Raw genomic sequence first — 16,547 nt, 5'->3', positions numbered from 1 at the left:
CATCCCGAAGGAGTGGCCCACAAAGTGTTTGCATAACTTAACTCGCGATATCCACCCACCGCCCAATAGCCAATAACTTGATTAAATGCCCCAAAATCAAGGCGAAGTCGGGGGCTGAAGAAATGGATGTGCAGGACGAATATCCTCGGTGGTGATGTAAAGAAATGAGTTCAAGTCAAGTGCGTGAAAATTCCCAAATCACTACCAATAGTTTGCAGTGCGCCGTTTTGTGATTGAGGCGTGGTCGTGCTAATCCATGCCATGGATTCCGCCCAGACAGCCCAGTGTGTCCTGTACTCGGTCGTCGTTGGTGTCCTTCTCTTAATCGCCGGATTCGTCATATTCATCCTGCACTTGTATGTTTTGGGTCCTGCCTTCGATGAAGTGGAACCCCGCCGCATAGAGCACAATGCCACCACCGATGTCTCGGATGGGGTTCACGACTACGACTACGAATAAGCTAGAAGGAACCACTCTCTCTGTACCCCTTCATATTTGTACTGGAAGATATGCACGTTTTCGTATATTTATTAAAAGATTGCAAGATCTTTATAAGGACCGTTTTCATACCCTTTTTTCAGATAAAAGTTTTAAAAGTCTAGGGGACAAGATTGTTAAAAAACATTTGTAATGAATTGTTTAAGGATCTGTAATGTCGTCAATCTGTCTGTTAAAAGCAAGAGGTTCTATAAAATTAACTTCTAAACAAGGGGCTATGTTTCCTAGGTAAAGATCTTGACATGTTTTAAAAGGTGCACCAAAATAACTGCCTATATTAGTATCCGAAGTCTATAAATTGCAGATATGCACGTTTTCATTAATTTACTAAAGGATTGCAAGATCTTTTTAAGGACAGTTTTCATACCCTTTTTATACAGACAAAAAGTCTTCAAAGTCTAGGGGAGGAGATTATTAAAAAAGATTAATAATTAATTGTTTAGGGATCTGGAATGTCGTCTATCTTTCTATTAAAAACAATAGGTTCTTTAGAAATAACTTCCAAACATTTTACTAGTTTCTAGAACTCTGGAATAAAGCGATTAATTTTGATTGTAAAATAACAAAAGGCTATGTTTCCTATGTAAAGATCATGACATCTTTTAATAAGTGCACGAAAATAACTGCCTTTACTAGTATCCAAGGTCTATATATTGCAGACTAGATCTAATGTGAACTGAATTTCCATGAAGGTATTCAAGCTAATTGGCAATTTATCTTCCTAAAACCCATTGTCTGCACATATCCCCTAAGAGTTCCTCCGAAATCCAATAAGCAATCGGGAATATTCCGAGAAAGTCCTTTCCCTTTGTTCGTCCAACCCAAATAGTTGCTCAAGCCCGTCGAATTGTTGGGCATTAGGCACTTTAGCAACAATGGGCCGAATGGGGAAATTCGACTCAGTGAGGCAAGTCAGTGTGCAGTGCTCGAAATCATGCACAGAACGGTTTAGTCCCGCCCTGCCCGCACTTTTCCCAACCTCCGGAGGAGGTCCGCCTGTCATCAATCCGACGGATTGGGACCCAGTGGAGCGAATCGGAATACGTACATCTGTTTGGCAATTCGTGTGTGAAAAATGTGAAAAATGCTCACGAAAATTGCCTACGAAGAGATGCTGCAGCGTTCACAGAAATATAAAATGTGAGTGGCCAACAATGGCCAGGGAAGTCGCAACACTTTAGCAAATTCGGCTGCTGTCGGGCGGAGGACGGACATCCTTGACTTGGTTATTGGCTTAGATGGGTTTCCCGGCTAAGCCGCACACACAGGACGGGACCGCAGTGAATGGAACCGGGAAGAGGGGACGGTACAGGGCCGGGGCAAAAGGGATAAAAGGTTAAAGCAACAGGGCGTGGATGTGAACGAATGGGGCGACAAAGTTCGGTTCAAAGTTTCGGGGCTTTTTATTGAAGCTTTGTCTGCGGTCGGCTCCTTGGGGAGTTGTCCTGGCTGCTGGATCGCACATAAAACAATTCCCGTTTACAGAGGGCAAATTAAATTATCTCAAATTGGCCGGGGGGAGAAGTTACTCGGGCCTCCGCCCAACGACCTGATCGATATTGCCCCAATTGAGCTCTAACCGCTTTACGGCAGAGTCAAACAATCTGAACCCCTCCTGCGGTTGCATATTCATTGAAATCTATGGCTGCTGGTACCTGTGTGTCGGTGGAACTCAACTCGAGTTCGAAAACCACTGCAAATATTTCAATAAAGCATCATCAAATGCGAGCCGCCGTCGAGCCCGATGTTCTCATTGTTGTCAGCCCGTCAGTTTGAATTACACAGTAGACCCCGCCCGCCCCCAAGCAGGTCCGCCCACCTCCACCCGTCTTCCGCCCCCTTTCGCCCACTATCACCATGCACTGCCACATTCAATGGAGCTCCCACTCTGCAGTCCCCGCACATGCTGCACCGCCATCGAAAATTGAATAAAATGCTAGCCGTGGCACGTTCGCTATGTTAAATAGTTGAAAAAACCCTCGAAGGAAATTCGCCAAGAGCTCCCCTGAAGTTGAAATGCCCTTTCATTTCATATACTACTACATACATTTATAGACACACTACCTATTTCAAAAATTATATATATTTTGTGTTTAGAATACTTAAATGTTGCCAAACCTACTTCAAAATTGTATCTTATTCCGTTTAAATCTTATGAAAATAATGAAGATATATTTCCAAATATTAAAGTCTTAGCTTGACCACTTTATATTATAAGCTATTCAAACAGAAATTCTCTTTTTCACACTTAAAGTTCATTAACTGGCATGTAAATGGACATGCAAAAATGCGAATAGCGAACAATCACAAGTGTGAAATTCATAAGAAACCTTGTCGAAAGTATGAGCCATGTCCGATTCAGTTAGTAGTAGTTGACATTATATATCAATTGTTCGTTCAATTCGTTGAACGTGCATGTCTACATGTATAGATTCTCATGTGGGAATTGTTTTAACCTCACCGAGCAGAGAGAGTAACAGTTTTCCTTGGGGAAATGCTGCAAGCTGCTCAGTCAGCTGAACTCGTGGAATTCTAGGGACCTAGAAACTGTTGAAGTCTAATCAACTATTTATGGGAATTAATAGAAAACGAGTGCAGATGGGGAATGGAGCATTTAGTGAAAATCATTTTAGAAACATGTTGCATGAACCATTCGAAAGCCGCACGTGCTTTCTTCCCTTTCATTGCTTTGACTACTTGTTAAGGTCTGGGCCCTGTCTGGTCCCTCAAAGCCATTGAAATCTAAAGAATCTCAGCCCACCTGAGCAAAAACATGCCAGCTCTCAAAAACACAGATACTCACGCACACACTGACACCCGCCGAGAGCACTCTTTCCTCGTTCAGTCCGCTTCATTGATAACACCCGACCTCCGGCACACACACTCTTATTAATTGCAGCCAAGTGGGCTTGGGCCTGGTACTTGCACATCGCACGAGTGTGGTTGGGGGCTCATATTTTATTTACAGCATGAGAATGTCGCTTACACAATTTGCCTATTTATGTTAATTGCCGGCGCCCCCAGGCGCCACCCTTCCCTTTGGCCCCTTTCAAACTCCCCACCAGCTGCTCAATTCAGCTGCAAATTATGCACATGCTCGTGGGCAGCATATAAACATGTATGAACATACGATTGCGGTCAAGAAAGTACCGCTGAGAATTTAAGATACAAGTGGTTATGTGGTTATTTTTTGTAAGCCCATAGTTCTGAGATAAAACAATCCAATTCGATAAGTAGCTAGGAGGAATAATGTCGGTTTGCCTCAATAATAATAATCAGGGACTGTAAAGAAAGATTATTAATCTTTTTTATTAATCCAAAAATAAAGCAGCAAAGGAAAATACCATAGCGATTCTCTTCACCCCATCTATACTTAATAACCATTATTAAAAATACATTTAAAAACAATTGATTATTTAGTATTTTAAATTTATTCTTTAAGAAAACTTGTGGTATTAAAAACCTCCAATATAAGTTAAGTATGTTTAACTGTTTTTCCTATTTAATCTTTGGGATTTTTATAACCACAACTGAATGCGCATATCTGTACTTTGTACATAAGTATGTATTTAGCCACCGAGCAGAATAAAAACGATTTGAAGTATGATACTACAGCTTTTCAGACCAATACAGGGCAATCAGTCAACTATTAATGAACTCATCCCATATATTGATGGGTAATCGCGGGGAAAGGTTTACCAAACTTTTCAATCTCTTTCAGTATACAGAAGATATCATCAATTTATTTAACTTTCATTCATTCAATCAATGCTCACATCATATCTCTAATAAGCATAACTAACGTAAAATAACACTTGGTAGTATAAACAACAATAGTAAACTTGTTAGAACAATAAATTCTTTTACTGGGGAATATAATCGACTGTTTTCCACATTGTTGGCCGAGTTAATAAACTGCGACACATTCAATTGAAGTAAAATTATCTAAACAAAAATACTAATAGGCTCACTAAACGAAAATACTAATAGACTCACTGTAATAAGTGCAATTATTCTCCCTCCCTCGATAATTGAGTTATCTTTTAAGCAATATTAAATAATTTGATAGTAATTATGTGCTCACAAGTCTATTAACTCAGTTATTATTAGCTGGATATTAAGAAGTATTTAGGTGCGCTCTCAAAAATGAAAAAACGTAGCAAAAAGTTTAATTTGGCGATGAAAGGTCATCTTTATTGAAAGCAATTAAATGGAAATCATCGCGTGCAGCAGGCTCAACACGTCCATTTTTTGTCAGCCTATTTTCCCCTGCACTGAGCACAACTTCCTGAAAAAATCTATGCAGGCGAAAAAGCTCCATCTGCCTCTCCATTCCCCCTCTCGGGATCCCTCGCCTTGCATCTCCCTCTTTCTCACAGCACCTGCCCAGTCAACAATGTGGCGCTTAATTAAGCACGCGTCGGCCCTGTCAGCATCTCTTTCTCTCTCTGTCTCTGTCTGCAATCAAGATTTTTGCACTGAGAGAAATTCCAGAGTAATTTTGGAGCATTAGAATAGATCGAAAAGGATGTTTCTATCAAATGCTGATTATGGAGTGCACATCAAATGCATTTGATTTCTGACTGCGAAACCTTAAACTGGGAAAAGCAAAAAAGAATAAAGTAACAAAACAAAAATATTTTTTTTAAATAAACACAATACTAGGTAATACCTATGACTATACAATTCTAATAAAAAATGGTCATAACTTTGATAACTATGTAAATACAAATACAAACAAAACTAAGCACATATTTGTTTGCTTGGAAACTACACAATTTGTTCTTAATTATTGTAAATAATATGTTTAAAAGTATTTAATAGAGTATAGTGCGTAGTACTCCCCACTCTACTTGATCGAAAAATCCACTTATCCCTGTGTGCGCACTTTGAAACTTTTCTCCGCCAAGCAGATGTTCAATCCGTTGGATTTATGAGACACAGTAGAATATCTCAACATTCCTTTTCTTTTCTTTTTGTGTAAGAAACAAACGACTGCAGAGTGGTTCGTTTTCGCCGCTGCCAATGCATTGTAATTGAATCAGAGAGGTTTTCTGGCGTTTTCGCTTTGATTTACTTTCAATTATTCAGCAAATCGAAACGAACCGACGCCGCGCGAGGGCGTGACTGCTAGATAATAGCTATCTGGGCAATTAGCCGGGGCCCAGGCGATAGGCTTATTGCCTTATGACCTACTTAAATCGGCGGCAAGCCCTTCGGGAAACCAGAAAAACCAGTAAAATGCGCGAATGGCAACAGGTTGTTTCGCTGGGTACTTACCGCGGAGAGCTGCTGGGATTGCGATTACGTATCCGAAAAATCCGAAAAACTGCCGGCTATTGAATCATCCGCCGATAGACGACGATCGTAAATCGAATTTGACTTTATATTTATTTTATTCAAATGCAAACACTAGGGGGCACTCGAAAGAACTTAATATATTTTCACCTTGAGTGCGCGCACTTAGCCGCAGAAAAGAGAATAGCAATAAGTGGGGAACACGGCGAGGAAGAAGCAGAAGCAGAGGCAGAGGAGAGAGGCAGAAACCGCACACGATAACAATAACAATAACAATGTCGGGGCAGCGACGCCGGCAGAGGCTGGCTTGTCAATAAGACGGAGCAGAGCAGAGCCGTAAAAAACACGCGACAAACAATTCCGGCTAAGAGAAAGAGAGGCAAGACGCGAAACAACGTCAACAATTGGCTTTCCCGCCCCCGCGATCCCGTTAACGGCCCACCGGCAGCGCAGTCGCAGCGCAGCAGCAGCGAAAGGCAAACAAAACGCACAACCCGATTGTCGATTTCTTCGCACTTTTCCAGGCACTCTTTCCACTTTTTCCACACGCCCACCGCATTCAGGCCAATAAATTGGCCATCATTTCGGCGATAAATTACCCACTCGAAGCGTACGAAAATGCAATTTTCCAGGGCGCCGCGTCATGCACGACTCGCGTACCGCTCCTCCGTCTCCCTCGCTCCAACGAAGTGCCAGCGCAGCGCAGATAAGGCGGACCGACGCGGAAAGACCCAGCGAAAACACGTCCGACTGAAAGCGCGGCCGGGCAACAAGTGTTAGAAAGCAGCTGCCCATATGATCGACCAGTGTGACCGCAGGAAATATACTAAAACGAGATCTACCGTTAGCATGTCCCCGAAAAGATCGACTTTTGCCAATTATTTAACAAGTCTTATTACCGTCCTTAAAACAACACTGTAAATGATTACAAACGGTATTGCATGTGTTATATGATAATAACAATAAGCCGCTGGGTCACATGATCAATTAGTGTGACCGTAAGAAGTGTACTAAAGTCTGCTACCGTTAGCAAGTCTAGGAAGGAATCGTGCTTTTAAGATTCTTAGAACTTTTTTATTGCCCCCTCTAAGGTAACGAGCTTCTTGAGCTAATTTAGTTATAAATGTTAAAATCTGGAACCGTGATACAGGAAAATTATTAATATTAATGCTATTATAAACAAATTTCTCGTTTTAAATATACCATTAATATACTTTTTAAATGAAAAAAAAAAATGGTCACCCTGATGATCAACCAGTTGCAAAATATGAAATTTTCCTCGATCTGGCATCATCGCAGGCATGATAAAGCGCGCATTCAAACTGCAGACGCAGCTGCTTTTGATATGGAGAACATACAAATAGGTTTACTTCCCCAACACCTTAATCTAGTTAAATAATCCCTTTAAGATATAAAAAACAATCATTTTGTTTTGTCTGAATCTTAATATCTATTGACAACATATGACTGATTTTCGTTTCGTTTAAACCAAAAGTATAATAAATCAATTTATCGAACAATGGCTTAACTGCCTTTACAGGACAGTTGATGGTTTTAATATTGGCTTTTCTTCTTGTGGACTTGCAGAAAATGCTGAATGTTTGCCCGGGAATCCATTGAAATCATCGCACAAAGCACATCGTCGTTTATCCTCCCCCAAAAACTATAGAGCTCTGCAATATGGCTGGGGTGGGTGGTATTGTTTATTGTTGGCCTTTGTTCGGGCTCGCCATTATTCTTCTGGCTGTGCTGGCGCCGCCGATTGACGCCGCCCAGAGGCACACTGCCTCGGATAATCCCTCGACGTACAATATTGGCGGCGTACTGAGCAATTCCGACAGCGAGGAGCACTTCAGCACAACAATAAAGGCAAGCGCGTTAACTAACTAGATTTGCCATTATCCGAGGGCCCTAACAATTACCCTTTCCGATTAACCCCCAGCACCTCAACTTCGATCAGCAATATGTGCCCCGCAAGGTCACCTACTACGACAAGACCATACGCATGGACAAGAACCCCATCAAGACGGTCTTTAATGTATGCGACAAGCTCATCGAGAACCGGGTAAGTCGGCGGCCAAATGCAATTACCTGTTCATTTCCGAAGTGTGAACGTTTATCCCGGCCTGGTTCGCTTCATTTCAATAATTCAGGGGGAAATTATTCGGAAATGGTTTGATGACTAACGGTAATGCGCCAGCAGATTCCAATATCCACAGGCTTCCAGTTGGTTGATGCTAGGCTTATTTTGCTCCTTAAATATATTATTCGCAATATATTATTGCTTTATGTGCAAAAGCATAAAGTAATAGGTGTTGCGATTGTGTTTACGAACGTCTTTTGTTGGAAAATGTACCTTTTTTTTACCTGTTTCGTAATTCCATTTCCTAACGGTTTTTGGGGAAGTCACTGTCAACGCTCACCTTACTTACCCTATCTTTTGTACCTTTACCTTTTACCTTACCTTTACCTCATTTCTTTGTTTTTAAATTTTTTAAAGTATCTTACAAATTTATTTTCCTAGTTCTTAAAAATATAAAACTTTTTAGCAGCCAAAACATAAGGTTTTTGTAACGCACTGTACTTACAACCAAAAAAATAAAACATCACTCAGGTCTTTTGAGAAACAAACTGGATTCTCATGCTATAAATTAACTGCGTCATGCTTAAACAAAAAAATGCCCGAAAAATCCTAATGACGAAGAGCCTTTCAGCAATTCAAAGTGCAATATACCCGTCGATGTGGGACGTCGTAAAAATTTTGCTTTAAGCTGAAACACTTTTTTCAGCCAACTTCCGCTCAATTGGTTGGCCAACCACTTGGATTATCTTTGGGTTCCATCAATCACATAACGTGCAATATTTCACATATACTACGAGCTGTGGTTGCTGTCCGTGCCAGCAGTTCACGCCCACTAGACCAGGTCCAAATCAATTCTATGGCTGTTTTGGGCGGCATTTGTCATCATTAATGTTAGGGCGAATTTATCATGTCAGGTCCCAAAATGCGCGTCCATCTCGAACCTTTCATTACCCAAGGGAAACAAATCAACTGTCATTGACTCCATTGAATGCCCGCTCCTGAACAGTGCGTTACGAATCGGTATGTTTTAGATAGTATTTCTTGGAAAATTGATCAATGGTTTATAGATAAATAGGCAGACGTATCATCTTTATTAAAAACTAATGTTATGAAAATGTTGCTTACCTAAAGGATATGGGATTGTTACAAATCATTATAGGTATAAAAAGCATTACATAAATGGCGGACGTTCTTTTTGCTCAGCCAATTGAACGTCTTTTTGGCGCCATTTACACTTCCGGCCTTCCCCTTCCCCACCCATCCATCGCCAGAAGGCCTTCCCTTTGGCATCTTCCTTGCAATGCTCATTTCCACTGATTTGGTTTGTCCCCGGCTGCCTTTTCCTTTCTTCCCCAGGTGTACGCCGTAGTCGTTTCGCATGAGCAAACCTCGGGTGATTTGTCGCCGGCGGCCGTGAGTTATACAAGCGGATTCTATTCAATTCCTGTCATTGGCATTTCCTCGCGGGATGCGGCCTTCTCCGACAAGAACATCCACGTCTCCTTCCTGAGGACGGTGCCCCCGTACTACCACCAAGCGGATGTCTGGCTGGAGATGCTCAGCCACTTCGCCTACACGAAGGTAGGTTCGATGGGCACCCATTTAACCCAACCCGCAAAGCAATGCACCCAAATTTGACTTATTGACTTATTGAGTCGTTCCGTTATCTGCTCTGCTGGCGACAGGTAATCATCATCCACAGCTCCGACACGGATGGCAGGGCCATCCTGGGCCGCTTCCAGACCACATCCCAGACCTACTACGACGACGTGGATGTGCGCGCCACCGTAGAGCTGATTGTCGAGTTCGAGCCCAAGCTGGAGAGCTTCACGGAGCACCTCATAGACATGAAAACCGCCCAGTCCAGGGTCTACCTGATGTACGCCAGGTGAGTGTGTCCCGAATTTGCGTAAGTAATGCATTCGTAACTGGGTCGGGATGGGCAGGTGGGAGATATTTTGGGGGTTAACGATGGTGACAGATGGATATGGAGCTAAATCATTTATTCGATGTCTACATGCGTTGAAATAAACTTGTTAGATTTTTGGTGGTGGCTCAATCCAAGATAATTCTATTCAAGACATTTTTTGGCTACTTACTATATAGAAATATTAATAGATTAGTATTAACCTGCATTCTTCTGTAGGCACTCACATGTATATTCTGTCAGTTGGCAATGGTAAAGCTGCATGATGCATATTTAAATTGTTTTCTCCGGGTGACGGTTAAATTTGAATTCTTTAGCGTGTCAGTCAATTGTTGTCAATTCTCGGTAAAGTGATTTTATGTTGTACTCCGTAAATTAATTTCAATGGAAAAGCGTTATACACAAGATTACTGAGATTGAATTCCACCATGGGCGTGGCTTTGACTCAGAAACTGGCCGTTTCTGCTTTTATCAAATTGAGGCAGCGATGTTCTACATATGTCGGTTATTACTATTATTAAGATACTTTTTTATGTGGGCTCGTGGAATGGCTTAGCGACTGCAAAATAGCTTTTATGAAGGCAAATAACTTGTGTGACTTTGAGTTGTAAATATGTTCAACTCAATTTAAACATATTATCTATACCGCACATATCATAGCTATCTTAGCGTCACCGATAAATTTGTATAAAATGGGGGAGTAGCGCAAAATATAAATATTTAGATCCTCTTGAATATTCCGTGTCACACGTGGGACTTAAAATTCCTCAAAGGAATGGCAGAAAACCCAGCTTTATCTTACTGGCTACTTATGCACATAATTTCACCCGCAGCACGGAGGACGCCCAAGTTATCTTCCGCGATGCCGGGGAGTACAACATGACCGGGGAGGGTCACGTGTGGATTGTGACGGAGCAGGCGCTGTTCTCCAACAATACTCCGGACGGAGTGCTCGGCCTCCAGCTGGAGCACGCCCACAGCGACAAGGGGCACATCAGGGTAAGTGGGACTCCTCCGCCGGGAATCTAGAATATGCAGGATGATGATGTGATTTGTTGGATCCCCCGACAGGACAGCGTTTATGTTTTGGCGTCCGCCATCAAGGAGATGATTTCCAACGAGACCATTGCCGAGGCTCCAAAGGATTGCGGCGACTCGGCTGTTAACTGGGAATCGGGTGAGTAATATGCCAGGTATTCTTGAATATACACTTTAAATATAATTATTACAGGCAAGCGGTTGTTCCAGTACCTCAAAAGCCGAAATATCACGGGCGAAACAGGGCAGGTGGCCTTCGATGACAATGGAGATCGAATCTACGCCGGCTACGATGTGATCAACATTCGGGAGCAGCAGAAGAAGCACGTGGTTGGAAAGTTCAGCTACGACAGCGTAAGTTCCCCTCTGATAAACCCCCCTGAAATCTGTTTTAATCAGATTTGTATAAAAAGTGTGTTCTTAACCTAAACCTATCATGGAAGACTGGGATATTGACACTTCTTGATTTGTCAAATCGAAACTCATTTAAACTGTTTTCAGATGCGGGCCAAAATGAGGATGAGGATAAACGACAGCGAGATCATTTGGCCGGGAAAGCAGCGTCGGAAGCCAGAGGGCATCATGATACCCACCCACCTGAAACTGCTGACCATCGAGGAAAAGCCCTTCGTCTACGTCCGGCGCATGGGCGACGACGAGTTCCGCTGTGAACCGGACGAGCGTCCCTGCCCACTGTTCAACAACTCGGATGCCACTGGTGGGTAATCTATTAACCTCTATAGAATAGTATGCATATCTCCTTATCCCTCACACTCGCCTTAGCTTAGTAACGGGTATCTGTTGTTCTTGAATTAAGAACATACGTTCCTAAAAACCGTACAAGTAACTTTTGCTCAATATTTTAACGAAATGTTGAGAAGAGAAAAGTTAAATTGAGATTATTTAACAACTTTTTGATAATTACATACTACTGCCTGGACTAATCGTTAAGCTGTTGAGATAAACAATGTAAATACCGTCAGTTCAACTTGATTCAAGACCAATGAAAACATTTTTAACTTCAAAAATGTCGTTCTATTTTAAAAAATCATTTTCAAATCAGATGAGAACGTCAGAACTCTCTCTGTGTACAATGTTTTCAACGAACTTCAAGTACTTTGAGAGATCTTCCGTTTTGATGAAACCATTACGTTACGTTAAGATTTCTTACTCGTAGAGTGAAGGGTATACTAGATTCGTCGGAAAGTATGTAACAGGCAGAAGGAAGCGTTTCCGACCCCATAAAGTATATATATTCTTGATCAGGATCACTAGCCGAGTCGATCTAGCCATGTCCGTCTGTCCGTCTGTCCGGATGAACGCTGAGATCTCGGAAACTATAAGAGCTAGGCTATTGAGATTTGGCGTGTTTGTTTGTTTCAGCAATGTGCCACGCCCACTGTAACGCCCACAAGCCGCCCAAAACTGTGACGCCCACAACTTTCATGCTAGATAAAAGATTTTAAGTGAAATATATTGGTCTCGTCAATACCTATCGATTTATCCAAAAAAAAATTGACACGCCCACTCTAACGCCCATAACGCTTAGATCTGTCTACCGCCGGTAGGTGGCGCATTTTAATCTCGCTTTGCTGGTGGCACATCTCCATTTCCCTTTGGTCCCTTTAGCTGAGTAACGGGTGTCTTATAGTCGGGGTACTCGACTATAGCGTTCTTCCTTGTTTATATTTATTTATGTCCCTAACCCTGTCACCTAACTTTACCTCCTCTCCTCCCACAGCCAACGAGTTCTGCTGCCGCGGCTACTGCATCGACCTGCTGATCGAGCTGTCCAAGCGGATCAACTTCACCTACGACCTGGCCCTGTCCCCCGACGGTCAGTTCGGGCACTACATCCTGCGGAACAGCTCGGGGGCTATGACGCTGCGCAAGGAGTGGACGGGCCTCATCGGGGAGCTGGTCAACGAACGTGCCGAGTAAGCGCTGCGGGAACGGGAGGGGAACGGCAGCCGTACCTACTAATCGGGGACTTCCATTTAGCATGATCGTGGCACCACTAACCATCAATCCGGAGCGTGCCGAGTACATAGAATTCTCAAAACCATTCAAATACCAAGGCATTACAATACTCGAGAAGAAACCGTCACGATCGAGTACTCTCGTGTCTTTCTTGCAGCCGTTTAGTAACACGCTATGGATCTTGGTAATGGTGTCGGTCCATGTTGTGGCGCTCGTGCTGTACCTGCTGGACAGGTGAGTGAATCCGGAACCCCACCCGTCCCTTCCGTCCCACTCCCCAAACCCCCACCCAAGTGAAAGTGAGGCGATGAAGAAGGGTTGCTGCATTGGACGGTTGAATGGCACCCCACCCAGCTAATCCCCGCCTGGAGTGGCCGAGAGTTCCGGACCCTATTAACCACCTAACCACTTTCCGATTTCCGAACTCAGATTCTCGCCGTTCGGACGCTTCAAGCTCTCGCACTCGGACAGCAACGAGGAGAAGGCCCTGAATCTCAGCTCCGCGGTGTGGTTCGCCTGGGGAGTCCTGCTGAACAGCGGGATCGGCGAGGGCACGCCCCGCAGCTTCTCCGCCCGGGTGCTGGGCATGGTCTGGGCAGGATTCGCGATGATCATTGTGGCCTCGTACACCGCCAACCTGGCCGCCTTCCTCGTGCTGGAGCGGCCCAAGACGAAGCTGAGCGGCATCAACGATGCCCGGCTGCGGAACACCATGGAGAACCTGACCTGCGCCACCGTCAAGGGCTCCTCCGTGGACATGTACTTCCGCCGCCAGGTGGAGCTGTCCAACATGTACCGCACCATGGAGGCCAACAACTACGCCACCGCCGAGCAGGCCATCCAGGATGTGAAGAAGGGGTAACGATTGCTTCAGGCCCGCGATCTTTTCCGTAGCTGAGCGTAGCATCGCATGTCATGGCACCAGATACTGTCCTGATCCAGATCCAGACTACAACTATACTACTACTACTACTTCTCACTCTCCAATACCACCTTCAGTTCAATTCAGTCCACCTAACGCCACTGTCTCTCTCTTTCTCTGTCTCTGTCTCTCTATCTCTTGCTCTTCCTCTGTTTCGATCTATTAGATATGTTTTGTAATCGTTAGCGGTATCGTATCGTGTTCGTGTTGGTCTTGCCCCCGTATTATCCGCCCCTATGCCATCTTGTATTCCCATATCTTAGCATCTTCATGTCGTAAGCCCTTGCAGGGGAACTTCGATGAAGGCTATAACTTCTTAAAAATTTGATTTATTCTAGATTTAATATAAAATCTATTACTCCGTTAATCAGTCTGAGAGTTAAAAATGCACCAACTCAATTTTATTTATTTTTCAATATGATATATTCTATTTACCTGTACCCATCGAAGAATCTGCAAGGGTTAGGGAATCTTCGGTCCACCGAAGCTAACCAATCTTTCTTGTTACTTGAACGTTTCTTCCTACTTGTTGTACCCCCATCCTACCCGAAACTATATAGACACTCTTTAACATATCATTCCCTCGATCTGCGATTATGTCCGCAGCAAGCTCATGGCCTTTATCTGGGACTCCTCTCGCCTGGAGTACGAGGCCTCCAAGGATTGTGAACTGGTCACTGCCGGAGAGCTGTTCGGACGGAGTGGGTACGGAATTGGACTGCAGAAGGGCTCGCCCTGGACGGATGCAGTCACGCTGGCCATCTTGGAGTTCCATGAAAGTATGAAGTATGGTTAGGATCCTAAAGAGCACCTAATATCCACTCTTCTTGCAGGTGGGTTCATGGAGAAACTGGACAAACAGTGGATCTTCCACGGTCATGTCCAGCAGAATTGCGAGCTCTTCGAGAAGACGCCCAATACTCTGGGTCTGAAGAACATGGCGGGGGTGTTCATACTGGTGGGTGTGGGCATTGCCGGCGGCGTGGGTCTGATCATCATCGAGGTCATCTACAAGAAGCACCAGGTGAAGAAGCAGAAGCGCCTGGACATTGCCCGACATGCGGCGGACAAATGGAGAGGCACTATAGAGGTGAGAGCCACTTAGTTTTTTTGCCGAGGGTTAAAAACACTTGCCATCATTTAATATTTGCATTATTAGGGAATGTTTAAGCAAAAATGTATATTATGTTACCCTTGCAGAGGCTTTTATATTTTTAGTCTGAAGTTTTTAACGGAGGAAAGGAGGCATTTCCGACTCCATAGTATATGTTCTTAATCAGAATTAACAATTTATCCGTCAGACTATCCGTTTCCAACTCTCATTGGTTATTTGCAAGGGTACATTAACTTTGGCTTGTCGAAGCTAGCTTCCTTACTTGTTTACCATATATTTCGGTGTTCTGAAAAGTAATCTGCGGATATGTACATGATTAACGTACTTAAAAGTTGCATTCATAAATTAATCATACATAAACCCATTGTCCACATTTCCCCCACAGAAACGAAAGACTATCCGTGCCTCCCTGGCGATGCAGCGCCAGTACAACGTGGGCCTGAACTCGACGCACGCCCCGGGCACCATCAGTCTGGCAGTGGACAAGCGCCGGTATCCTCGCCTGGGTCAGCGACTGGGACCGGAACGAGCCTGGCCAGGCGACGCCGACGTGCTCCGCATCCGGCGGCCCTACGAACTGGGCAAGCCTGGCCAGAGTCCGAAGGTGATGGCCGCCAACCAGCCGGGAATGCCCATGCCCATGCTGGGCAAGACACGGCCCCAGCAAAGCGTCCTGCCACCTCGATATTCGCCCGGATACACCAGCGATGTGTCGCATCTGGTCGTTTAAGTTAACATTTTGCCAAAGCAGTTAGAATATAGGAGAAGGTATTATCATTGCTCAACACATAGCGGTTTGCTAGCCAGGAAGAATTTGATTGTTATCGCTGGAGGATGGGCCAGGACCGAAAGGAGTATTCATATCATTCGATTCGACATTCACGTACCTTTCCATTACCAGACCGGTGGTCCTGTGCCCTCGATAGTCTGTTATATCAGAGTCTAGGTGTATTTGCAAAACTATTGGATAGCCTATTAAGTTTTTGTAGTTTTCGATGAATTTTTTACAGGTGCTGGAGGTAGTTTCAATTTAATCTGATTTATCGCTTTCAATGTGCTTACTGTTTCCCCTACTATATCTCCGCCTTTGCTTTTTACTGCTTTTTAATAGAACTTGTAAGCAAATAATACGAACGTAAATCAATCGTTACATGACCAGAAACATTTCTATCAGCGATTCCTCACTTTGAACCGAATCACATAATTCACCACAAAAACCCACCCATCGTTACAAGCTGTATACTAACTATTCTCATCTAAACTAATCTTAAACCCGATTTTGGATCTGGCCATAAGTTTGCCTCAACTGAAAGCTCCGATTGCCGTACAACTTATACAACTTATATTTTCTCTTGAACAGAAAGCTTAAAGAAGATACATTTGATCAATTGCAATAGTGGACCCATTTAACTAAGAGAGGGCAAACCCAAGAAAAGCAATTAATTAAACAAAAATTAACTAAACTCAAAGAAGCTTAAATGAAATTTTTAAAACAAAATATATATATATACAAATATGTATACATATTCTATTGATAAGATTCAGTGTGAAAGTTAACAGCATAAATGTGAAGCATAAAAACAAGATTCAAGAACAAACAGTATTTAGTAGTGGAATTTGAATTTTAAATGTTTTTCATGTGTAAACCGTTTATGCAACTAAAATAAATATTTAAAACAAAGTTAAA

General features: G+C 43.3%; 2 protein-coding genes across 5 annotated transcripts in view; one reads left to right on the top strand and one right to left on the bottom strand.

Moving 5' to 3' along the window:
• Itpr (Inositol 1,4,5,-trisphosphate receptor) overlaps positions 1-6,566 on the bottom strand; it is a 24,984-nt gene extending 18,418 nt beyond the window's left edge. For 2 of the 4 annotated variants that reach the window (XM_070996996.1, XM_070996999.1), the window contains exon 1: positions 5,779-6,566. The gene's annotated coding sequence lies outside the window, so the exon portion shown is untranslated. The remainder of the gene's footprint in view (positions 1-5,778) is intronic. The other 2 variants (XM_070996998.1, XM_070996997.1) reach the window with 2 other exon arrangements.
• Positions 1-16,547, top strand: part of Nmdar1 (NMDA receptor 1) — a 16,948-nt gene extending 401 nt beyond the window's left edge. Inside the window, exons 2-15 of the mRNA XM_036818999.3 lie at positions 7,384-7,665; positions 7,739-7,861; positions 9,236-9,460; positions 9,565-9,767; positions 10,640-10,805; positions 10,878-10,983; positions 11,038-11,198; positions 11,346-11,562; positions 12,586-12,781; positions 12,846-13,058; positions 13,254-13,682; positions 14,353-14,525; positions 14,580-14,836; positions 15,246-16,547. Of these exons, the coding sequence (XP_036674894.2) occupies positions 7,477-7,665; positions 7,739-7,861; positions 9,236-9,460; positions 9,565-9,767; positions 10,640-10,805; positions 10,878-10,983; positions 11,038-11,198; positions 11,346-11,562; positions 12,586-12,781; positions 12,846-13,058; positions 13,254-13,682; positions 14,353-14,525; positions 14,580-14,836; positions 15,246-15,590 (3,003 nt within the window). The 5' untranslated portion in view covers positions 7,384-7,476 and the 3' untranslated portion in view covers positions 15,591-16,547. The remainder of the gene's footprint in view (positions 1-7,383; positions 7,666-7,738; positions 7,862-9,235; positions 9,461-9,564; positions 9,768-10,639; positions 10,806-10,877; positions 10,984-11,037; positions 11,199-11,345; positions 11,563-12,585; positions 12,782-12,845; positions 13,059-13,253; positions 13,683-14,352; positions 14,526-14,579; positions 14,837-15,245) is intronic.

This window comes from Drosophila suzukii, chromosome 3 (assembly GCF_043229965.1).
Source record: "Drosophila suzukii chromosome 3, CBGP_Dsuzu_IsoJpt1.0, whole genome shotgun sequence".
NCBI classification, from domain to species: Eukaryota; Metazoa; Arthropoda; class Insecta; order Diptera; family Drosophilidae; genus Drosophila; species Drosophila suzukii.
The sequence above is the reverse complement of the archived record's forward strand: the minus strand, read 5'-3'. Positions and strand labels throughout refer to the sequence as shown.